A 27,198-nucleotide genomic window follows, 5' to 3' on the forward strand; every position below is an offset into this window, starting at 1 on the left:
GAGGGGAGTCTTCCGTCAGATTGCTTTCTGATTGGGTATTGTTTCGATTTCTCGTTAAAATCTCCTGTGCGCGTGTTTGTCCTTGGGGTTCCCCCCACACAACAGGATTTTGGAAATCAAGATTTGAGATCGGGACGGCTCCAATGTTCTTCCGAGCAGATTCAGTCACTCATAACACACCTCACACCTTGTCAGGAGTGGAAAAATCGCCCTAAGCTCAGCCCCACATCTCGTCTATTTTCTTGTAGTATGTACCCACTATTATTCTTAAAGGGTTACTTCAGTGATTAGCATATGGCTTTGTATCAGTAGAAACCCTGAAATATATTCAAATGATTGTGCTTTCCCCCCTCATCCCCCTGAGACGAGACATTTATGCATTTTATTTCTGGAAAAATTCTTCCTATGATGCAAATTGACGATATTTGCGTCATAGGAGGAATGTTTGGCCAAAGGGAGCTCCCTTTTGGTGCAGAGGGAGCCATTTCCGCATGTTTTGAACCAGCGCATGGGGGATGGAAGATCACACACTCACAGCTCAGCTCGCAGCTACAGGCACTCATTTAAACAGAGCTATGGTGAGCAATGTAAGTCTTTTAACTTCTCAAATGAATTTCTATGAAAGTTAAGCTTGCAAAGGCATGAACTGAAACACACCAGACTGAAATCGCGTTGTGAATGTATGCCGCGAGTGTAGTCGTGACTACCTCTGCTCTCATCATGAGAGCTGAGGTAGTCGCGAGTGTAGTCGTGACTACCTCAGCTCTCATCATGAGAGCTCATTCAGCTCATTTATCTCACTCCTGCAGTTAGTGCTCAGTGCTGTGATACTCGCGCGGTGACTCACTCATTATATTGAACAGAAACGTTCAGTTTTTAATTGTAGTGTCTTCTCCAACTCAGTCACAGTAATCAAGTAGGTGGCTTTGGGAATGGCCTCACAGAATTGTAGTCTTTCATCCCCATGAGACAAAAATACATTTTCTGTCTTTTCTCAGTCTAGAAGGCACCACATTCAAAAATAATTTCACATTTCTACTCCATTGATGACCCAGTTTAAATACAAATTCATCTTCCAAGCGCTGAAGTACCCCTTTAAAGGGTTATGAAACCCTAAACCAGATTTTCTGATGATTTAACAGAGTTATATGTGCTGAAAATCATAGAAGACAATGTTACCATATGTTTTGAATGTGGAAGAAAACTAGTTAATTTTAAACCTTTTTGCCCTAGTTTCCTCTTCCGTTTTCTCGTACTATAGTATGCCGTGTCCTTATCCTATGAGAAGACATGTTGCTTAATTCATGACAGCACATGCTTAATTATTCATGATGGCACGCATTGATTGGCATTTCCCTCTTGCCGGCGCTTTAAGCTGGGCATACACTGTGCGATTTTCGTCCGATTTTGAGCCGAACGAACTGATTGCCCTATTTTCCCTCACTGCGCCTGCGCGAAAGCAGAAGTTCAACCATTTAATTTTTAAAAGCATTAAGGAAGAAAACGAAAAGAGGGAGATTATGTGGGCAACTATCAAATAGCAGAAATTAAGTAAACTGTTGTGCCTCCAGTTTGTGTTGTATATATCCAGTGCATATTATTCATTTAGCTAGTTGATCATTAATTTACTTGTTTTACTTTCACTTTTTATTTTTATTTTTTTAATATTAATTAATATTTAACCTTCTCCATCTTGACACAATGTCATGTTGCAATGTGTTCTTTTTCTTCATGAACGCGAGTCAATGGATATCACGCAATGCGCAGTTTAAACGCAGTCTCAAACCCAGTCAATTATTCACTACAGAAAGTGAAAGTAAAATCTGACAAGCTTTCGGCTTTTATTCTTAGACAACGAGAGATAAATGTAATTCAACATACTGATAACGTAGCTTATTGCCTTATTTTCTTTCTTTTTTATTTTCTTAATATTTCTATTTTGGTCCATATTGTGGGAAAAAAAATAGAAGAGAAGTCGACCCATGTGTTAAACAAGTTGTTTTTAGATAAATCTGCTCTTACTTTTCATTGAGACGGACATTATTATTGCAGTGTTCTGACATTAATCATATAATTAGACCTAGGCTATAATTCCTTGTTTAATCGGGCTAAATGTTTTTAAATAGTGAGGAGTAATCTATCTATTATTTTATTATGCAGTGTGTCGATTATGCATTATTGTTGGGGGGAGGGGGGGGGGCAAATTAATGTAATATCAATTTAATAATAAAAGTAGGCCTACTCTAATAATAATAATTTTATAGCCTACATAAATTCAAAATCCTCTTGATATCAATAGCTGATGCATTTACCTCTCTATAATACACCATGGCCTATCGTCGCCACGGGGGTTTTATTGCGCATTTTTCACCCGTACATTGTGAGCAGTCAAGACGCGCTCGACGGTCGGACCGCACAGTGAGAGTACATCAATCGTGAGCTTTGGCTTTACATCGCATGCGATCTACTCGTACAGTGTGAGTAGGTAACCTTGCTGAAAACCCATAGAAATCGCACAGAGTATGCCCAGCTTTAAACTGTGAGATGGCATACACTAATAGATCAAAACGAGTGTTTGGTTTGGCTTTGTAAGAGATTCTGTGTTGCATAAGTTCTCTTCAATAGATCCTTAGTCTTTGACACAAACAAGATTCATCCACACTTTGAGTGTAACTGCTCTTTATGGCCATTTAACTGAACAAATGGCTTATAAAAACTCCACAAAATAAATCTCCACAAAAGTTGTCAAAGATGCAAAAGCATGTTCATATCATTTTTCTGTTACAGAGAATAAATTGCGAATGGCTGTGGATTTGTGGATTGAATTATAGCTGTCCCAGGATATATATATATATATATATATATATATATATATATATATATATATATATATATATATATATATATATATATATATATATATATATATATTAGGGGTGACCCCTAATAGTCGAAGATTCGATGCATCGATATGCAGGACCGGATTCGACCACTGATCTCATGGTCGAATCTTCACGGGTGTTATGAAACCAGGATTATACCATTTTGGCAATATGGGTGTGCTCAATCTTAGTGTTATAAAGACGCGCCTTTAAAATTTGGACACATACACCGACGGCGGCATTCGACACCTGTCCGCGGCGATAAATATATATTTCCCTCAAATCTTGAATGTTGATTTCACCCTGTACTACAAGATACACTCATCGTGCAGTGATTCAAAATTGAGCTTGTGCGCGGCGCGTAATGTTCACGTCTGCCTGGTGTGAGATAGGCTACCTGAGACACGGCGCTGAGCTTCAGTCCGGTGTGCGACCCCCTATAGACACAATCGGCTTATGAACGTGCATATAAACGCACTCAAAGTGTTCTTTTCCTCTCTAGGCAGGTATTGTTTTAAGGTTTATTTATCAAAATGTTCTTTTATATATTTGTGTGAAGTTCTGTGTTTCGATCGCGGCTTTTAAATGTTATGAGAGAACGGTTCATTTACGAATGTGTAGTGTATAGTTTTGATCACTTTATTAAAAGTGGTGGCTGTGTGCCGTGTGTAAAGTAAATTAAAATTGTCTTAGCCTCCTGCTGACTAGTGCCCTTCCCAACCCGTTTATACCATTTATTTTTTTCCAGTCTATGGTTTACACACACAGAGATGATTTGACTATCGGTTGACCATAGAGAGATTCGAAAATTCTGATTCGAATGTGTAAATCCTTAGCCCTAATATATACCCTTACCCCTAATATATATATATATATATATATATATATATATATATATATATATATATATATATATATACACACACTGTAAAATTATTTAAAAAATAAGTTACCTGGTTGCCTTAAAATTTTGAGTTAACTGAAATTACTAATACAATTAACATTTTTGAAAATCGACAACCTTCATTCAAATATTATTAAAAGATTTGTAAGCATATTGGGTAAGTGTGTGTGTTTTATTTGTGATGACGGAGTGAAACATGCGATTTGTGCTATATTCATGGTTTATCACATTTTTATGTGATTTAGATACAATAATATTTAGAGTTTCTATTTATTAAATAAATTTCCTTCAATTTATCAACTCAAATTTTTAATTTCAATGAACTCAAATTTTTAAGGCAACCAGGTTACTTACTTTTTTAAGTTAAACCAACAATTTGTACAGTATATATATATATATATATATATATATATATATATATAACATGAGTCTCACCAGTCCACTTGCTCATTACAGGCTTGTTCTTGTCAAAACGCCCACGTATTGAAAAATGGTCGGGTTAAAATTGGGCTCGGGATCGTAATTACAGTTAATGTGTCGGGCCGGGCCTGGCTCGAACACAACGTGCACGGGCTCGGGTAGGGTCGGGCTTGAATATTTGAGCCCAATCTAACCTCTACCCTGGAAAGGATTGTGAAACAAAACCCATTCAAAAATGTGGGGGAGATTCGCAAAGAGTGGACTGCAGCTGGAGCGAGGACTTCAAGAACCACTACGCAAAGACGTATGCAAGACATGGGTTTCAGCTGTCGTATTCCTTGTGTCAAGTCACTCTTGACCAACAGACAGCCTCAGAAGCGTCTCACCTGGGCTAAAAACAAAAAGGACTGGACTGCTGCTGACAGGAACAAAGTTATGTTCTCAGATGAAAGTAAGTTTTGAATTTCCCTTGGAAATCAGGGTCCCAGAGTCTGGAGGAAGAGAGGAGAGGCACACAATTCACTTTGCTTGAGGTTCAGTGTACAGTTTCCACAGTCAGTGATGGTTTGGTGTGTCATGTCATCTGCTGGTGTTGGTCCACTGTGTTTTCTGAGGTCCAAGGTCAACACACCATATACCAGTAAGTTTTAGATCACTTTATGCTTCCGGCTGCTGACCAACTTTATGGAGATGCAGATTTCATTTTCTAACAGGACTTCGCATCTGCACACAGTGCCAAAGCAACTATACCTGGTTTAAGGACCCTGGTATCCCTGTTCTTAATTAGCAAACTCGCCTGAACTTAGGTATTGTAAAGAGGAAGATGCGATATGCCAGACCCAACAATGCAGAAGAGCTGAAGGCCACTATCAGAGCAACCTGGGCTCTCATAACACCTAAGCAGTGCCACAGACTGATCGACTTCATGCCAAGCCACATTGCTGCAGTAATTCAGGCAAAAGGAGCCCCAACTAAGTATTGAGTGCTGTACATGCTCATACTTTTCATGTTCATACTTTTCAGTTGCCCAAGATTTTTTGCCCAAGATTTCTGAGATACTGAATTTGGGATTTTCCTTAGTTTTCAGTTATAATCATCAAAATTAAAATAAATAAACATTTGAAATATATCGGTCCATAAGAAAAGAATGGATATAATACACAAGTTTAACTTTTTTTAAAACTTTTTGACTTAAACTTTTTGATGATGTTTTAATTATATGACCAGCACCTATCTATATCTATCTATATACATATATACATACCCAAAAAAATAAGAGACAAATTAACATCAAGTAGCAAAAATAAAAATCAACGTTAAGTGGTCTCTTAATTTTTTTCCAGAGCGATATATATATATATATATATATATATATATATATATATATATATATATATATATATATTATATATATATATATATATATATATATATATATATATATATATATATTATATATATATATATATATATATATATATATATATATATATATATATACATATTAGTGCTGGGCAACGAATAAAATGTTTAATCGTGATTAAAAGCATGATTTGTGGTGATTAAACACAATTAATTGCAGAATGCGCAAAATTCAATAATGAATACAAAAGTAGTGTATTGCATACTTTTATTTTAAAATTGCTGCTATATAAACAAATAACATATGGTTTGCAAACACTTTAAACAAATAAGGTGCTTTTCTACAGCAGTTAAAAGTTAGTAACAGTTACAATATTTCTTGTAAATATTAACTTAAACATTAATTTAATCAAATTAAATATAAAACCAAAACTATTTGCCACTGCCAGGGCATTAAAGTTTGTTTGGTTTGGTATACATATAAAAAAAATATACCATGGTCTGTTTAAATACTCGATTCTGATTGGCTGGAAGGTGTGTAAAACGTTATTTTTGCGTGACATACTGACATTAGCCCTACGACATACTGACATTAGCCCTACAACATACTAATATTAGCCCTACGACATACTGACATTAGCCCCACGACATACTGACATTGCGACATCTGAGATCTAGAACCTCAACAAGCAAGCGAAACATAATTTCACCTTCAAGCCTAAACCTGAATAACTCCATGTCTAATTTCACGAAAACAATCACCAAAAATGAAATTTCCAACTGTTTTATTTTTTTGTATGTTTTATTATTGTTATTTTAACGCATTAATGTGTCTTTATAGCCTATGGTTAAAGACGCAAGGTTTAATTCACACTAGGCTACATAATGATGATTAGTTCGAAAAGATTAACACTGCAGTGTTGCCTGTCATTCATAAATAATTTTAATAAATCCATTAAATAATCATTAAGTTATGTTCGCTATGCTTAAGCAACGAGGACATCTTCAGACTGACATAAAGAAGAGATGAGATGTGAACGCATCTCTCTCTCTCTCTCTCTCTCTCTCTCTCTCTCTCTCTCTCTCTCTCTGCGTCGGGCTGTTCTTCGTCTCTACGCAGTGCATTAAAATCCTTTAATGCATGGCTAGCCGTGGATTATCCCTTACATACGTTATGCCTCAATCATAACATTATAATATAACATTTTGGTGCACTATGGTGCACAAAGATAATATTTGCTTCAAGTAAAAAAACATTTATAATAAAGAGCTGGGCGTTGTCACAAATTTCATAATTTGATTTGATATTGATTAACATCGGGCCTATCAGATAGAGTACATAGCAAATTTTATGTACTGAACAATGTGTGGGGGCAATTTTTTGGTGGTATAAATATATCGATTTTGAAGTATATTTTCATCAGGGTTCTATCAGCTTTTACATAGGCCTACTTAAATCTGCATATTTGTGATATTCACCCCAGGGTGTTATTTAATTTTATAAAGGCCATTTTTTTTTTATAATCTTATTAAATGTATGCGTCATCTTTCATGTTAAATTCTTACATTTGATTAAAGGTCCCATTTTTCACGTGTTTTCGAAGCTTTGATTATGGTTACAGTGTGCAATATAACGAGTTCATGTTTCACGTGTAAAAAAAAACCCTGTATTTTTCACACAATTTACTTATCTGTATAATAAAAACGGCCTGATGATTTCCTTGTTCTATGAAGTCTCTCCTTCAAAAACATGTAACGAGTTCTGATTAGGCCAGCGCTTCCTGCGCTGTGATTGGACAGCAGCTTAGCACGTTGCCCGGAAAGGTCCCGCCTCTTATCATAACGGGTAGATACGCGCGCTCAAAGTTATTGCAAAAATGTCTATATTGCCTTATCAATTTGAATCGGAATCAGACCCGGAGAATATCGAAGAGGATCGATTACAACCTGCTCAGGAAAGACTTTTGCTGGATGTTTCAGAATGGTAAGCTGTCTATTCAGTAGTTTAAACGGAGTGTCATCAGCATAGCAGTGATAGGAGAAGCCATGTTTCTGAATGACAGAACCTAATGATGACATGTAGATGGAGAATAGAAGTGGTCCAAGGACTGAGCCCTGGGGAACCCCAGTAGCTAGATGATGTGACTTAGACACTACACCTCTCCATGACACCCTGTAGGACCTACCAGAGAGGTAAGACCTGAACCACTGAAGAGCAGTTCCTGAGATCCCCGTCTTCTTAAGTGTTGACAGGAGGATCTGGTGGTTAACTGTGTCAAAAGCAGCAGACAGATCCAGCAGGATGAGCACTGAGGATTTGGAAGCTGCTTTTGCCAGTCTCAAGGCCTCAGTTACCGAGAGCAAGGCAGTCTCAGTCGAATGGCCAATTTTGAAGCCGGATTGGTTGTTGTCTAGGAGGTTGTCCCATTCAAGAAACATAGAGAGTTGATTGAACACAACTCGCTCAAGGGTCTTTGCAGTGAAATGCAGAAGGGATATCGGTCGGTAGTTTTCTAAAAGTGCTGGATTCAGAGAGGGTTTCTTAAGCAGTGGGGTTACCCGAGCCTGCTTAAATGCTGTGGGAAAGGTTCCCATGTGAAGAGAAGTGTTGACAATGTGAGTGAGTGCAGGAGTGATTGAAGAAGAAATGGCCTGAAGGAGGTGAGTGGGTATAGGATCAAGTGGACAGGTAATAGGGTGATTGGAAAGGATGAGTTTAGAAATGTCTGCCTCGGAGAGCGGAGAGAAGGATGGAAGCGTGTTCGTGTTAGTTGTTGAGATGTGCGTGTCAGTTTGTGATGAGGAGAACTGGTTGCTGATGAGAGATGTTTTGTTTGTGAAAAATGATGCAAAGTCATCAGCTGTAAGAGTTGATGATGGAGGGGGAGGAGGAGGACAAAGGAGAGAGGAGAATGTTTTAAAGAGTTTGCGAGAGTCAGAGCATTTGTTGATTTTGTTGTCGTAGTATGTTGTTTTAGCAGTGGAGACATTTGTAGAGAAAGAAGAGAGAAGAGACTGATACAAGGTAAGGTCAGTATAGTTTTTAGATTTCTGCCATTTCCTCTCTGCCGCCCTGAGTCCAGAGCCATGTTCACGGAGAACATCAGACAGCCAGGGGGCAGATGGGGTGGGGCGGATTGGTCTGGATGAAAGGGGGCAAAAACTGTCTAAGGAGGATGTTAGAGTGGAGCAAAGAGTGTAGGTAGCACTGTTAGTGTCCAGTACTAAGAACTGAGCAGGTGGAGGGAATGAAGATGAAACCATAGTGGATAGGCGAGAGGGAGAGAGTGAGCGTAGATTACGCCAAAAGGTAATCTGTGTAGGAGTACGTGTTGTATCAGGAGTCAGTATGAGGTTAAGAGTGATGAGAAAGTGGTCTGAGGTGTGTAATGGAGTAACTAAAGTGTTGTCCGTAAACGGTCTTCCGTTTCCGGGTCGAGTACGCTGTGCGCGTTTGTGCTGCCGCTTCGTATCCTGGATTGTTTGTACTGTTTGTCTGGTTTCGGATATATTTATTTATATTCTATCATTTTGTTTTCATCGGAGCTCTGTGTTGACTACTCCGTTTCCCTGACCTGGACTGTTGTCACTGCACCTGGCCTGGACTGTTGTCACTGCACTGACCACCTCTGCTGCTCTGCACTGACCACCTGTTTGCTAGACGCTGTCTGCTAGACGCTGTGAATACTGTACAGCTGTTTCGCGCCTAATTGGATTAATCCTTTTTCCACTGTTTAAACTTTGAACTGAACTGTTGTTAAGTCTGCCATCGGGCTGCTGCGAGCTTTCTTCCCTCTTACATCTCTCTCTATCGGTTGCGCCGTTTGTTTACTGCTTACTATCTGGGTGCGTTGCCTCCTATTTAGTCTGCTGTTTTGGTGAAGTGACGTTCAGGTTTGGCTAACGTAGTTTTGCTTGTGGTTGGGCTTTCACTTTCTCAGTATCAACATGCCTTGTGCAAAAACACTTTTTCTTCTTTTTTCCTGTGCCTTGTTTTTTTGTTTGTCTTACATCTGTAATGGATATTGAATATTCCACATCTCAACTGAGGGGCTTTAACTGCCGCCCGCGTCTTGATTCGGTGACGTATGAATACTGTCAGAGACTAGGGATTCTCCGTCGCCCAAGATACACACACCGTTCGCGGCGCACACTCTTGATTTCACACTGTTCAAAGCCTGACTCTCCTCCTTGCATCTGGACCAACAATAGGCTATCTTCCATGCCAAGACAACTGCCTGCCTGTCCCTCCATTCAACGTTCTCTGATCTATCTCACTGATAGCGATCAGCAACAAACTCTGAATTTGAATCCATCACATCATCACTTTGCCCTTTTGAACTGTCGATCAATTTCGGACAAAGCCTCTTATCTCAACGAAATGATCACTGACAATAACCTTGACATTTTTCTTCTCACTGAAACCTGGCAACTTCCTGGAGATTTTTTGCAGTTAAATCTGCTTACGCCAGATGGATATAAATATCTGTCCCGACCGAGACCCCATGGTAAAGGGGGTGGTCTCGCCATCATTCATCGCGACAACCTCCGTATCAAGCTACTCGACTTTCATGACACCAATACATTTGAATACATGGTTTTGAAGGCTGACTCTCTCATAATAATTCTGCTCTATCGACCTCCTAAGATCCTGTCTAACTTCTTTTCTGAACTCAGTGAACTGTTGACCATTGCCTGCTCATTGTCATTTCCCATTCTACTGCTTGGAGACTTTAATATTCATGTTGATACTGTTTGCTCTAACACCAACCAGTTACTTTCTATTCTTGAATGTTTTAATCTAACTCAGCATGTTAATTTTCCAACCCATACTCGTGGTCATACTCTAGATTTGATTTGTACATCAAGGGCTGATATTTCTTCTATCACGTCTACTGACACTGGTATTTCTGATCATACATTTCTTGATTTTAGTTTCAGCCTGCCTATCCCTAAAAACTGTTCTACAACTGTCATATCTTACCGCAATCTCAAAGCTGTTGATATTTCATTATTTTGTACCTCTATTTCCTCTTCGAATCTCTCTGATGTCTCTGATATCTCCCCACCCTCACTGATACTATCCAACTATAACTCCATAATTTCGGATATCGTAGATGAGCATGCTCCATTCAAGACCAGAAGTGTCCCTTCCACACATTCGTCTCCTTGGTACACTCCTGAGCTCCGTATCTTAAAGGCCACTGGTAGACGGCTTGAGCGTTACTACAGGAAAACTGGCCTGACTGTTCACCATTCGGCATTCAAAACCATATGAAAAATTATAAATCTGCACTGAATCTGGCTCGTTCCAGTTTTGTATCGGCTACAATTAATAAATCAAGCAACAGGCCAAAAGCATTATTCAACTCAATAAATAAACTTATCAAACCTCCGTCTCATGCTGCTCTAGCTTCTGATGAACTCTGTACTTCATTTTTAGCTCACATGCTTGAAAAGACAGATGCCGTAAACCAGTGTCTCTTTAATGATGCCACTAACACTAGTTATCTGCCGAATCAACCTGGTCAATCCCTGCTGCTTTTTTCTCTGTCTACTCCCTCTTCTGTCTCCGAGTTAATTTTGAAATCTAACCCTACATCTTGTCATCTCGACCCTGCTCCCACTACTCTGCTAAAACGTTGCCATTTAGTCATTTCTGCACCTATCTCTCATTTCATCAACGCATCTCTTACCTCTGCTTCATTACCTCTATCACTCAAAACTGCAGCTGTTACCCCCGTTCTCAAGAAACCCAACCTTGATCCCACAGTTTTATCTAATTATCGTCCCATTTCAAATCTCCCCTTCATAGCCAAATTACTGGAAAGTACTGTTGCCACCCAGCTTCAGTCTTTTCTAGTTGAAAATAATCTTTTCGATCCTTTTCAATCTGGTTTCCGCCCTTTGCATAGTACTGAAACTGCTCTAGTTAAGGTACTTAATGATTTGCTTCTCTCTGGTGATTCTGGTTCTCTATCCATGCTTTTGCTGCTTGACCTCAGCTCAGCCTTCGATACCATCTCCCATCAACTACTCATTCTTCGCCTTTCGGATGTGGGTATTTCTGGTGCTGCTCTTTCCTGGTTCTCCTCCTATCTCTCTGACAGACTGTTCTACGTTTCTCTTCAGAATTTCCGCTCACCCACTGTCCCCCTGAAGCAAGGTGTCCCTCAGGGATCCGTTCTTGGGCCACTATTATTTATAATCTATATCATACCTCTTGGTGAGATCCTACGCCGTCATGGTTTTAAATATCATTTTTACGCTGACGACATTCAATTATACACTACCTGTACATCCACTTTATCATTCACAACCGACAAAATCTCTGCTTGTGTACATGAAATAAAACATTGGCTTCATTCAAATTTTCTAAAACTCAACATGGACAAAACTGAGATTATTTTCACTGGACCTCCATCACTCACTAATAAAATTCCCACCAACTTCACCTGTGAGACTGCTGGCACTCTTATCAAACCATCTACTACTGTTAAAAATCTTGGTGTAATTTTTGACTCCTCTTTATCTTTCCACTCTCACATTAATTCCGTCACCAAATTAGCATTCTTTCATCTACGTCGCATCGCTCAACTCTGTCCCTTTATCAGTATCTCTGATGCTGAAACACTCATCCATGCATTTGTCACATCACGTCTTGATTACTGCAATGCACTTTTCATTGGCCTACCAGCTAGCTCCATTTCAAAATTACAATATATTCAAAACTCTGCTGCCAGACTACTCACACACACCAAACGTTCTGCTCATATTTCCCCAATTCTGCATGATCTTCACTGGCTTCCTGTTTCTTACCGTATTAAATTCAAAATTCTTCTTCTCACTTTTAAGTCTCTGCACGGCCTTGCTCCCCCTTACCTCTGTAACTTGCTTCTCCCCTTCAACCCTACTCGCTCTCTACGATCTGCTGATTCCAACTTTCTCTTTGTCCTCTCGGCATCGCCTTGCTTCAATGGGGGGCGGATCATTCAGTGTAATAGCACCCAAATTATGGAACTCTCTACCCCGACCACTCCGTTTTGTTGCCACTATCTCTGATTTCAAATCCATGCTCAAAACACACCTCTTTTCTGAATGTTATAGGTCTTAAAGATGAATTTTTTTTTTTTTTTCTCACTCCGATTTCTGTATTATTATACTTGCACTATCAATTGCCTACTGTTGTTCTGTCTACTCTGTCTGTCACTTGGCTTTATTGTTGTTTGTTTATTGTAAAGTGTCCTTGAGCTCTGGAAAGGCGCTATATAAATAAAACTTATTATTATTATTATTATTATTATTATTATTATTATTATTATTATTATTATTATTATTGTCCGTGGAGCAGTTGCGTGTGTAGACAGGGTCTAATTGGTTACCTGATCTGTGAATAGCCGTAGTAGATACTAACTTAAGGTCAAATTAAGTCAGTAGAGTGCTGAAGTCTGTGGCTAGGTGTTTATCAAGATGGATGTTGAAGTCACCAAGCAGAATCAGTGGAGTGCCATCCTCAGGGAAGCTAGAAAGTCCCCAACAAACTCACTCCCAACGTGGTAATGACCAAACAAATGCTAACTCAACAAATGCTAACTCCCACACACACCGTGAGAATACACCAAAACTAATAATACACACCACTGCACTACATAGACACACTTATCCAACAACAAATGAACAAACAATCAAATGAGAAAAGTTACAAACACTTACAGAGTAGTTGTCTATTAGTCAATCAATGCTTCACCTCTAGCCAAATGTTACAAACACACGAGGCTTTTAACCCTTTAAAACCGAACGTGTCGTCGACGACACAGCCAATCAAGCTGTATTGAAGTTACCGTAACTCTTCAACCCTTTGCACTATCATAATAATTTAAATTGCTCCTGAAAGTAGACATCTGCGCGTTCCGCCTATATATGGCTTATTACGGTAATGTCATGTTTTCCATCGGCAAATCACCGCGACTTTCGGGGGGGAGCGGGAAGGGGCGAATAGAACGGAGATACGGAGCCCGGCAGAGTTTTAGAGGATTTTTAGATTCCAAAACACAATTAAAAAAGGACAAAAACATGGCGAAGACAGTGTATACAAGATAGGAGGCTATTGAGTTTATCTTAACACTTGGAAGACGGCTGAGAGGGACTCTTCAGACCTAGAGACTGCATATTCAGATGTTGAGGAGGCATTTGTTGCTACCCTTGATCAAGACATGGTTTGGTAAGTGAAGCTTGTCTTTTCTATGCTGAAACTGTGAGAAATGTCGGTGAAATAGGCATAGATTCAATGTTTTAGTTCAAAATATCACTGTTTCATGCATCATAGTGTGTGTGTGTGTGTGTGTGTGTGTGTGTGTGTGTGTGTGTGTGTGTGTGTACACGCGCGTATGAGTTGCATGTGTTGTTCATGTGTTTACATGCACTACATTCATGTGTTTCCGTGTGTTCAAATGTGTTTGCATGCATGTTGTTCATGTGTTTGCATGCATGGCATTCATGTGTTTGTCTGTGTTCATGTGTTTACATGCATGTGTATCCGTTCATGTGTTTACATGTGTGTGATGTGTACATGTGTGTGTTGGCATGTGTGTAAGTAATTATTTTGTATTATTACGTCATTGTTATTTGGTTGCATTTTATAAGTGTTTATTTTGTTTTTTTACAATTTTGCTTTAACTAATGTATTATTTTATAATGGAAAATACATTTATAAATATATTGTGAGTTTGTAATACAAGCTTGTTTTGCTTTTTCCCCCCAGTGTGGCTTGTACAAAAGCAAACGGGCCCTCCACAACACCACCTCAGAGGGGCCATGGGGTAAAGAAAAAGGCTCCTGAGTGAAAACTCAGCAACCCAGAGTCACAAAAAGACTAATATATATGTATTATAGTTTATTCTTCAAGTTTAAAGTGTTAGATTCTTTCGTTCAGTGGGTTTCTGATTTTTTCTCAATAAAAAACAGTAAAATGTATTCCCGTTTTTGCCGTTTTTGCAGTTTTAAATTCTATTTTCAAACTTACCACATAAAGTGAGGGTCAATAACTGTATTTTATTGAAAGCCAGTTGTCTTCTGAAAAAAATAACACCTTGCACTTGAGGATAGCACATTCTGTTATAATTCTACAGTCAAAAAAACAAAATATGTGAAAACGCCCCTTTTTAGCTTCAGGTTCTAAAGGGTTAATACCTCGCTGGCCACGCCCCCAACAAACTCACTGCTAACTCAACAAATGCTAACTCCCACACACACCGTGAGAATACACCAAAACTAATAATACACACCACTGCACTACACAGACACACTTATCCAACAACAAATAAACACTCGAGGCTTTTAATACCTCGCTGGCCACACCCCCAACAAACTCACTGCTAACTCAACAAATGCTAACTCCCACACACACCGTGAGAATACACCAAATCTAATAATACACACCACTGCACTACACAGACACACTTATCCAACAACAAATGAACACACAAGGCTTTTAATACCTCGCTGGCCACGCCCCCAACAAACTCACTGCTAACTCAACAAATGCTAACTCCCACACACACCGTGAGAATACACCGAAACTAATAATACACACCACTGCACTACACAGACACACTTATCCAACAACAAATGAACAAACAATCAAATGAGAAAAGTTACAAACACTTACAGAGTAGTTGTCTATCAGTCAATCAATGCTCAGCCTCTAGCCCATTACTTCTTTTAAAGCAAAATTGAAAAAAAAAATTCCATAGCATTTGAATAGTATTATATTTCTGTCTGACTGTTTGATTGTTTTATGTATTGTTTTTCATGTTTTATTTATTTATTTATTTTTTATTCTATATTTATTGTTTTAAGGCTGTATTTCTTTCTTTACTCTGTACAGCACTTTGGATAGCTTTGCTATGGTTAAATGTGCTATATAAATAAAATGTACTTACTTACTTACTTACTTACTTACTTACTTACTTACTTACGAAAACACCGCGCTGTGTGTTGCTTTCCTTTGGAACTATTTTTGTCAGGGAATTCACGGGTGAAATCGAAATAGAAATAGAGTTGTTTGGGTCTAAAATGTAATTAACTTAATATTAATTAGGCTACTTGTTTTTTGAACACCATTCATGCTACACAATTCACGATTGCAAAGTCAACTTGTATTATTAACAATATCATAAATCCTAAATATCAACAACTACAAAAAAAACCTATACATGTGAATTTAAATTTAATATACAAAGACGAATGTGTCTCACAAAGAAACGACAGCACAAGCCTCAAAATGCGACTTTGTTACCAGAGGCAGAGATACACTCCATTATCAATCGCTGTTTACATTTAATATAATAATAACAACAAAATCTGAATCATTCGCGCGTTTCTGGTTATTTTAAATTTTGTAGTTGTCCCATTTGTCCCAGACAAAGAATGTCAACCCATTGGCTTACAGACAGCCCTGTATTCTCCTGTGTGCAATGGTTTGTCTGTATGTGTATTCGGAGGCAATGAGCAATGGGCTTTCAATATAATAATAAATAAACTACGTTAATGTGCGATAAAATAATTGTCGGCGTTAATTAATTAATGCATTAATTAATTAATGCACTTGCCCAGCCATAACACACACACACATACATATATATATATATATATATATATATATATATATATATATATATATATATATATATATATATATATATATATATACATATATATATATATATATATATATATATATATATATATATATATATATATATATATATATATATATATATATATATATTATACAACTGCTTGTTACAACTGCAAATGACATGGCCAGGAATGCTGTGGACTCTTCTGGAATTCTTTCTCAGGTTTGGATCCAGCATTTTCCATAAATGCTAAAGAGAGTAATTGGCCATATGACTAGCAATAAATATTACATTATCGTGTGTCCACCAAAGCATGTTTTAGCCTGCTCAACACCTGGTGCTCTTCTGAAAACGGCCAGCTGGTTGCCCTTGAAAGCGATTTGCAAGGGCAGCGTTTTTCCAGCTGAGATACTTTGGTAGCTATTGTTACTAGTATCTCATTTTGAAGAATATTACTGAATTTACAAATGCAGTAAAAATCAGTTAACTTCTTTATTATTTTTGTTCAGTTTGTGTACAAGTGGGATGATTGGTCAGTGTAGTTTTTGTCCCGCCCCTCCTCCACTGTGATTGGACGGCCTGGTAAAAAATGGCAATGACGAACACTGCCTATTATCCAACGTTACACAGTACAAACAAAATTAAACAAAAAAATTATTATGGTAGGCCTGCTCTGCATAGTGCATCAAAATGTCATCAGTTTGCCTAAATTAGAACACAAAACATTCAAATGTTTTATGCACCATTTATTCATGGTAGGGAGCAGGTGTAAATTTATTTCGTACCAACTAACATTTTGAAAATACGAACATTTTCGTGAATCCGAAAATTTACGTCAGAGTGGCTTTACGAACGATTTACACACAAATTCGTTCTGCTCATGTTGTATTATGAATGAGGCCCAGTGAGAGCAAAATAATCACAAGCCACTCCACTCTGCAGCTTAACCACATGCGCTTGCATAGCATTTTTCAAAACTGTGGTTAGAACTGACTGCTGCTCAAAAAACAGAGGGTTTCATGACCCTTTAAAACCTTTTAGATAAAAACAAATTTTGACAAAGAAACTTCTTGATGTATTTTTTGTCTGTGTGCAATAATAAGAATTTTAAGAAAACTATTTTTTAAATGGCTCCTTTTAGGGTTGAAAGTTAAAGGGTTAATCTGTTTCTGTGACTTTTGGCAGGTAACTCAGCAGGATGTTAGAAAGGAAAACCCTCTGCAGTTCAAGTTCCGAGCAAAGTTTTTTCCAGAAGATGTTTCTGAAGAGCTAATCCAAGAAATCACACAACGTCTCTTTTTCCTACAGGTAATGGAGAACTTAGTCTAAGATATTATGCATGCTAGTTATTGCCTTTAATTACATTTAGAGTTCAAGGGGCACATTACAGAAAGATTGTCTCGGTTACATATGTAACCCTCATTCCCTGAAGGAGGTAATGGAGACGGCATGTCGGTACCGAACAATAAGGAATCTCACCAGAAAGACCAATCTACATTGAGTGTAACTAAATTAGCCAATTCATATTGACATGCAATGCGATGATTGCAGCAGCTGCTCTGCCTCGCAGTGCAGGTATCAATGAGCAGCAGGTGCTTGCATTTAATTAGGTTTTTGCTGAGGAGCCGAGCCAGTGACCCTGGCACCCCAGCGGGGTACAAAAATCATGGTGATGGGACGTGGTGTCTCTGTTCCTTCCTTCAAGGAACGAGGGTTACATACATAACTTAGTCATTCTTATTAAGTCGGTTACTTCCGATGCCACATCGAGACCAATGAATAGGAATCACTACCAATATGCCATGAGTTCTTTCCCCTTCCAGTGCTGTGTGTGAACCTCCTGAACTCTTACCTGACAAGACAGGGCTGACATAGAGAATGCCCATCACTGCTTTTCCGCATGACCCAATCAGTGAATATTGGATAAGACTGGGAAAGCATGCCTTTTCCTCTGGAAAAGGAACACTGCGGAAGCCACATTGTACCACGAAGGAATTATGTGGAATATATCTGCTAACCCACAGGGCCAGAATAAAAGTAGGAACAAGGGCCCACTCTGCGACCTTCGTAAAGACATGGGAGAGAGGAACAACCCAAAGGGTAGGACTTTGTTCCGATATGCCTGTCCCTTGAAAGCAAATCGCAGAAATGGCCTGTGTTGAGGGAGAATCGTGAAATTAAAGTATGTGTCCTTCAGGTCAATTTCTACAAACCAATCTCAGGGATGGATGCATTTGAGAATGTGTTTCTGTGTGAGTATTTTGACCGGTGGCTTATAAAGGCTCAGATTCAAAACTCACAGGTCCAAGATTGGCCTTTACCCATCGGTTGTCTTGGTTACAATGAAGTAAGAGCTGTGAAACCATGGCTAGATATCAGCTGTAGGGACCGACTCTTGCGCCCTTTGCCAGTAGGACTGCAAGCTCCGCTCGCAAGATGTGGCATCGACACCTTTCACCATAGTAAAGTGGACACCCATGAACTTGGGGGGACGCCGGGTGAAGTGAATCGTGGAGCTGAGCCTGATGGTCCAAATGAGCTAGCTAGATGGACTAGATGCACTAGCCAGACTTGCAGAGACTGTGCAAGTGGGACCAAAAGGACCACAGGTGTACTTACAGTGGGGCAGCAAAGTGGAAGGCAGGGACCAGGCTGGTGCCGCACTCTCCGTGCTGTGCAATACTTACCTGGTTCCACAGCTTGTGTCCTCGAACCATCCACTTCTATCAACTGGTGAAAGGAGGAAAATGAGTCGTTGGACCATCCACAGCTTTCCAAGCCCCCTTGGGACACCTTTTTGAGAATTTGGGTACAGAATTTTGACTCAAAAGATTATCTGCCTTTTTTTTATTTTCCGCAGAGACTCTAATGTTAATGTTGGGAGAAGCTCTTGATTGCCCCAGCCTGCTAACGACTGAGGAGAACTGCTGGGCCTAGTTCTGGAGAGTGTCGCCGAAAAGGCTGCCTTGTGAGATGGTAGCATTGAGAAAGCATACTTTGATGACACCTCTGCAAGACAAGACAGGGGGCATTTCTGGACCACCGAGGTAGACATCATCTGGACAAAAGCCAGGAATGGTTGCAGCGACACAGACAGGGAATGTGCAGCCTGTCGTGTGTGCTCTCACTCTCATAGAAGACACACCAGCCGTGAGAACAGGCTTTTCAGCACTCTCAACAGCTCATCGAACCTGCTGTGAGAACAGCCTTTTCTTTTTGCTCAAAAGAAACGAAAAAGAAACAGAGAAGAGAAAATCTACTCCAACACCAGGCGTGGAGATGTCACCATGAAGAGCTTAACTCGTTATAGTGTTAACACACACTTTGTAGGGAATGGGAAATATACTCTGCTTGGCTCAGAATCAAAAGCTGATTAAATGCAAGCACCTACTACTCATTTATACCAGCGTTGCGAGGCAGAGCAGCTTTCTCTAATCATTGCATGCCAATGTGCAGTGACTTGTTAAGTTACACTCAAAGTAGATTGGTCTCTCTGGTGAGATTACTTTTCATCGGAAGTGACTGGCTGAATGGGAACTTAACTTTAGAATCTTATCTTTTTGTTTAACATGTTAATTTCAGTTAGAACCTCATTTATGACAAAAGCTATTACATGATGAGATTTCTTAAGTATATTATCGCATCTTACTGTATTAGTGCAGCTTAATTGTGGATTGGAAAGGTGTATCACAGAAGCAAAAAAATCCTTTAAAAAAAAACTTCTACAGCAGCTGCTTGCACATCGTTAGGTGCTTGGTAACAGACCTGAGAGTTGATTTCTGAACTCAGTGGAGCGGTTTAAGATGTCAGATCTTAGAAGTACAGATAAGATTTGCTAAAATAGAATACGAATCATTAAACAAATTAAGATTTGCTTCTGCAATCCAAAGTTGTGAAACGTCCTAGATTATTTGTCTGATCTTAATTTAAAACTTAATATAGAACATTTCTGTAATAAGTTTGGTCAGAATTATTGGGACCTTTGGTACATATGAGCAAAGAAGGCTGTGAAAATCAATCTCATTGTTTATATTTTTGATCTTTCATTAAAAGAAAAATTTCACACACACAAAAAAAAACGAGGACGCACTGAAGCTCCCTTTGCTTAAATTAGCTCAAAATTACTATCAGGTTTAAGTAATTACCTTGACAAACTATACATCATTAAAAAGATCTAAGACTAAAGTTGAATTTTTTTTACCTCTGTTTTTTTCTTAAAGTCTTATAATGACCGTAATGTGTTAATATGTGCCAGGAGTTATGAATATGATCTTGGGCATCGCTACCTTTTGATTGTAATATGCGCGTCATTTGCTCCCATTCATAAAAAAACTCCTCTGTGGTCGTCATGAAGACACTCAACAAAACAACTTCCCTCAGGGCTTTTACTTCAAAAGTGTGCAGATGTGGAGAGATATTGATAGATTCTCACATGTTTGAGTCAAATTTCTATACAGAGAAGTATTATTTATTAAATCTTTATCCAAAATCCGCGGATGTATGATTATGAGAGCATGTAGACTGTGATGTGCTGTGTTTTCAATTCATTCTGGCAGCCGGGGGGCGCTGGAAAGCTGTACTACTGAAAATTCACTCCCATATGGAATAGATGAAGAACAGACACACCATGTGACATTCAGGAAGTATCTGACATAACCTAAACTGCTTCCAGAGATTGTCAGATCGCTATTTTATGCAGATAGACACGTTTTAAGACCATAAACACACAATCGCAGCAATATATGGTTGGTCTGTGTTCTTTATGCCATGTTGGGTGGTTTCATAATAGATGATATTTATAATGCAATGCTATTCCACATAGCTTTTAGCATTGTATATTTTCTGTCAGATTTTTTGACCCGAAGCTATATGAGATCACATAGTGTTATATAAAACACTCTACTTATAAATTATAAAGTGATATGAAGCAAGTTTTGAATAAAACATGATTTTAATCGTATAAATTGTTGTTTTGCTGGTGTGCTAAGCTAACATGCTAGCTTGCCCTAGATGCACCTGCCATTGAGTAAATACTTATTTTTATGAACATTTTCTAAATGTAAAACTACTGAAATGCTTATTTGGACGAAATGCATTCGATAGAGTCTCAGTGAGGGTAAAGTGAGAGGTTTGATTTAGAAATGAGGTTTGAATAGAACAGTTTGAATAGAGAATCGTTAGTAATTATAATGCAGACAAAAGAATAATAATTAGAGCCATAACCAGTCCGCAGAAGTGTGAATGTGTGCCGGGGAGACAAACTGAATGGGGCAGTTTGCACCTCTAAACAATAGAGGCAATATAGTGAATGAAAGCAGAGAAGATGGCAATAAACATCAGTTGATATTTTAGAGATATCTCAAAATAAAATCACATGAAACGATCTTGTAAAACGTTTAATAAAATTCAGAGTTTTAGACTGATCATCTTCAGATCTGAAATATAACATGGTCAGACTTGTGGCTTTAGCTGTAGTGCATTTCTAGATTTCTCCAAGGCCCACTTCAATTGTATTTTCATAAAGATATTTCATACAAATAAATTTCTAATAACTTTACAAAACTTTGAAGCTTATTATAGCTTTTTTTTGATTATAACAAATATTATCATTTTGACTTTACAGTAAGCTGCTAGGTGTCTGCTTTCAAATGAGACCATAATTATGCTTTTAGTGCAAAGGATTCACAAACTGTATTTGTTTTAGTCTGAGTATGCATTTCTTAGGTTTTTTTCAAAATTTGGAATTCAGCTTAACAGGTTAAAGTAAAATATTTCAAGGTGCACTACGAAGTATTTTTGCAGTAAAACCAAAACTCCAAAAACCACTAGGCCAGTGTTTTATATTTGTTCAGTTGAGTTTGTACAATATCCCAAATATTTCTAACTATTTGTAAATTGTGAGAAAACTGCTATTTTATCCAAGGACCCAAGATGCCTGAGCATAGTGTCTGAGGGAGTCGCCTGTCAATTGCGTCATATCTGCGTTACCCTACCCTCGGTTTCCAGTTTTATTTGACAGAAGCTCTTTACTCTTAGCAGTGTGAACAAGTGTCACAGCTTACCTAAATGCATCTGATATGATAAACAGAGCTGCGTTGCCTCATATTAATGACCGGAAAAGCAGAAATGCTGCTCTCGACTGTGTCCTGTCATAATAAAATTTCCATTGTGTGGTGTGGCAAGCAGCGGGGCGAGGAACCGCAGGGGCGGGCCAGTGACGAGTGGTAATGAGTACCAGCTGCGTGACACACCGGTCTTGTCTCGCGGCCAAGGGACGGGATCATAAAAGGAGAAGCAAAGGCAGCGGAATACGAGAGAGGACCAGGCCTGGATTGATGCTGAGTTTTATTGTGTTTGGGTGGGCAGTCGTCCGTGAGGGGCTGTGCGCGGTTTACCTTCATTTTGTTTATTTAATAAAAGTTGTTACACGTTCGCCGGTTCCTGCTTTCATGGTCCCTCGCCCCGCTGCTTGCCACACAACACATTGCTTGCGAGGCGTGTTTGCATAACAATCGCTCCAGCGGCCTTGCTCAGCTCCACAACACTGGGTCATGGTCTGTTTCATACTACAGTAATGTTAATAACCGCATCCATGAACATGATTTCTGCTCGAGTCCTATATTCCACTGGCTGTGAGGTGAAGACCACATGTCCCAAGATTCTGAGCTCAAAGTTGGCATCATAAAACTGCGCCTTTGTTTTGAATAGGTGCCCTCTAGCGGACGGAAAAATTACATAGTGCAGATATAATAGTGGGGAACAATTATGAATTACAATTATGAAATAAATATCTAATACAAATTTGTCACAGTTATTACCAACCCTAGAAATTCTTATGATTCAAATATTTTTTAATATATATTCCTATTTGCTATGACTTCCCTGTTTCACAGGAATATAAATACAAAGGCCAAATTCCCATAATAATTCAACACAATGGGTAAAACCAAAGAATACAGTTCTAGTGTGCAACAAAAGATTGTTGATCTTCAGAAAATAGAATGTACTATTTTAGACTCTTTTTTTGTTTGTTTGTTTTTTGTTTTTTATCTCACCTACATATTTGCTCACTACATATATTTTTGTTAATTTTGTAATACACAAGGAAGCTTGGTTTCAAATGTTTAATTTACAGGAAAAAAGACAAGTACACAGTTAGTAAAAAAAAAAAAAAAAAAAAAAAAAAAACATTAATATAGAGTACAAATTAATATAGATACAAATTAAATAAACAGTACTTTAATAAAGTATGTTCAGATAGGTCTAGTATTTCAGGTATAAATACACCAAAATTTCTGCTGCCGAACATTATCGGCCGAAAATGACATTTTCAGCACCTAGTTTCACTCTTTTATTGTAACTTTGCGAGCGCTTCCGCTTCAGAAGAAGGTAAGTCTGCACTGGCCTCCAGTTTGCTCTTTTCAATATTCCGCTCTTTGTGCACTCTCTGCGCAGTTCTTCGAGGCCCAAGCATATGCTCCACTCATGTACTGCTCACACTCACCAGAAAAGCACAATCTGCTCAAATACAAGACATTTTTACATCACATTTCTGTGTAGTAGACTGTTTCTGTTTGCAATAGCCTAGGGTGACCAAATGTCCTGTTTTGAAGTCATGTCCTGGCTCTAATATAACAATTTTCTATCCATACAGAGGGGCATACTTTAAATGTATTGCAATTAATAATGAGTCTTTAAGTAAACTTTAAGTATCATTTGAGTATCTAATTGCCGGGCCGAGTGTCCTGGTTTTAAGTAATCAAAATATGGTCACCCTACAATGGCCCTACTGTGCTGTAACATGGTGGTATAGGCGGGCTGGGCAATGCTGGTAAAATAACGCTACCTTCTCGGTCACTGATCTGCTTCCCACTGCTCTGCTCACATGCTCACAAGTTCGTTGTTATGGGAAGAAGGAGGCGGGAACCGGCAAACATTCAACAACTTTAATAAATAAATAAACACAAAATAAAAGTACAGACGACTGCTGCACACAGTTTTCTCTTTGCTTCCACCTTGAATTAATGATAATCTTTATTTCACAAATTTTGCATACTGTGGTAAATAAAACTTTTTGAAAATCAATATTACTATTTATATATTTAGGAACCTTGTACTATCAGACTCCCACATTTTAGGAGCGTAACCTGACATAGATGTCGCTCCTGGACCACACAAGTGGACATCACCTGACCAAGAGCCCGTGTGGTCACCTTCGTCGCCTTTAGGGTGAGGTTGGTGGCCGCCCGCAGCTTTTGCATGAGAGCAGGGTCAGCATTGTGCTCATGCTTGTCTCTGACAGTCTCTGACTCTGACAGACTGATGAAATGGCATATGTATGATACGTCAATTCGTATGCCATTACATTTTCAAAAAAACATAATTTAGTATGTTTATAAATCCATTTACCTTGTGGACACACACACATATTCAGACACATTTTGAACGCGCAACTCAAACTCTTCCCTAAACCTACCCATTTTTGTATTATAAAAAAAACAGGATATAACAGGCAGATATGACTGCAGGTGCAATTTATTCAGAAAGTACAAATATCCCAGGGGTTCCGAGGCCAAACGATTGATTTGTGTGAAGAAAATCTCCAAAAGTGTTCAGTAACGTCGAGCCCATCTGCCAAAGAATAATAATACATTTCAAATATTGCCGCCGAAAAAAACGTCACGTCAGCTTTGACAGCATTGGCTGTCGTATGTCTCGTGACCAATTGCGTCAGTATGTCAGCTTTGATTGTAAAATGCCATTGGCTCTTGTGTGTCTCGTGACTGATCACGTCATTCTAAAGAGTCGTCTCGTGTATCATTTGAATGAGATATAAACGAGTGCGTGTGTATTCTGTTCACAAAGGGGCGCGACCATCATCTCAACGACTAAAACAACAGTTTTACAGAGTTGAGCTCTGTTGACATTTTACAACTAACGTAATTAGTTGCGTCATTGCTCTGATAGGTTGTAGGTCTATCCAATTGAGGTCTTTCCTGGTTCGGTTGAAGCACGCCCCATAATTACAGCTCAATGGAGCAGTTTCAGACTCATATTCTGACTAGAATTGAGTATGACCATGTCAGGCTAGTGTTTAATATTGTTGGGATTTGGTAGGTTTAGGGTATAAATGCAGTAAGTTTCTCCAAAATATAAAATTAGGCTTTAAATATTCATTCTGTGAGATCAGGTTGGCAGAATCACATGGCGTACACATACATGCAGAGATGATGGTTAGTTTCAGTGTAGACATACACGCGGAATCACACGGCGTAGACATAGCTCAAAATGCATACAGATAACACGCCACTTGGCTTTAGAAAGTAGAGTGTATGTTTACGCAACGTCATGATGTCATGTTGTCTCTGAGCACCTTCGCCTGATGGATTTGAAGGATGGCTATCGCATGCAAAGCGGAAGTGGCCTGGCCCGCAGCCCTATAGGTCTTGCCCACCAGTGTGGACGAGAACATACAGGCTTTGGATGGGTGCTTTGGGTCGCCGCGCCGAGGCACTCTGAGAACACAGTTGCATCGCAACAGAGTGCTCGATGGGAGGAACCCCAGTGTACCCTTTCAACACACCACTATCGAGAGCAGTGAAGGCGGAAGCAGCTGCCGAGCGGTCACGAAAAGTCAGCGGAGACTTCCACGACTTCGACACGTCTGGGAGATACTCTGGGTTCTGGCAAAAATTCAGAGCCCGGAGCCCTCCCCTGGACAGCACGCCAAATACCCATATGTAGATGGTTTATAACGGTTTCTGTTACTGTCTAAAAATAAATCGTGTTGTAACAGTTATTACAATGCATAGAAAATGTTACGCATCACTGACAAACCGACATTAACAGAAAAAAGTTTAATTGGCATTAGGTGAAACATCAGTATGTCAATGAACTAATGTATAAATCTGTAAACACATAGCATTCACGCTAAAATTACCCTGCCAGTACATAAAGATAGTTCAATTACGTGAAATTACGTTAACCAACCATTCAGAAATGTCCTGTTTAGCCTTAAATGTCGAATTTCTTTGGAGCTGTCATCTTGTCCTCGTCCGACTTTGGTTTATATTGATAGAGTTGATCTTTTTTACGGTCTATGATCTTTCCTCAGAGACTCATGTAGCAGTTCTTTCGCCTCTGTTGTCAATGGCAACACTCCTTGCACTGCCCTACAGAACAGAGAGGCGGGGTCATTCTTCATTTAAAGCTGTATGCACTGAAATGGCTTGGTGAAAACAGAGCTGTTTTTGACCAGGTAAAATTAGTGTTTTCTTACAATACTAATGAGAATTTTTAATTAAAGTATATTAACTTGTATAAAAATGGCATTATATGACCCCTTTAAAATGAATTATATCAGCATGACAGTCATAGTCATTGAAGTCTTATTAAAATTGGTAAAACCTGAAAGCCAATGAATAAAAACATCGATAGTGTTTATTTTCTTTACACAATATACAATATCACACACAACAGAATATTACACAATATTACACAACAGAAAATAAATAAGGATGCACAAAAAAGAAATGAGAAGCACCCAAGTAAACAAGCTAAAATTAACACACATACAGCTCTAGAAAAAAAAATCAAGATTTATTTAATAAGACCACTTATTATTGATTTCTGAACTTGGAGTGGTCTCTTAATTTTTTCCAGAGCTGTATAATGTTACAGTGTAAGTCTGGGACATGTTGTTAAAGCGTGTAAATATAAAGGGACTACATCAAAGTTATTTGAATATGCTAAACCAAAACAACAGGCTAATGCTACATTCATGATCATTCATGCCGCCTCATCTCATGGTGCTTTGCAGACTCTGTTGTCCACGTTGATGTTTTTTGGAGGAGGTGTGGGTTTGGAGAGGGCTCTGAAGGGAGGGTGGGATCTTATGCTTTCAAAGCTAGCTTGTTATTGCTAGTCTCTCCGGGACGGTATCACTTTACTTGAAGGGGTGTGCATAAGACTGACATGACACCTTTATAAT

At 38.7% G+C, this 27,198-nt stretch overlaps 1 protein-coding gene across 1 annotated transcript in view; it reads left to right on the plus strand.

Annotated features, from left to right (window-relative positions):
- The window catches only part of LOC137073264 (radixin-like), a 666,127-nt gene that overhangs the window by 213,451 nt on the left and 425,478 nt on the right, over positions 1–27,198 (plus strand). The window contains exon 5 of the mRNA XM_067441577.1: positions 17,394–17,516. Within this exon, the coding sequence (XP_067297678.1) occupies positions 17,394–17,516 (123 nt within the window). The remainder of the gene's footprint in view (positions 1–17,393; positions 17,517–27,198) is intronic.

Source organism: Pseudorasbora parva, chromosome 4 (assembly GCF_024679245.1).
Source record: "Pseudorasbora parva isolate DD20220531a chromosome 4, ASM2467924v1, whole genome shotgun sequence".
NCBI classification, from domain to species: Eukaryota; Metazoa; Chordata; class Actinopteri; order Cypriniformes; family Gobionidae; genus Pseudorasbora; species Pseudorasbora parva.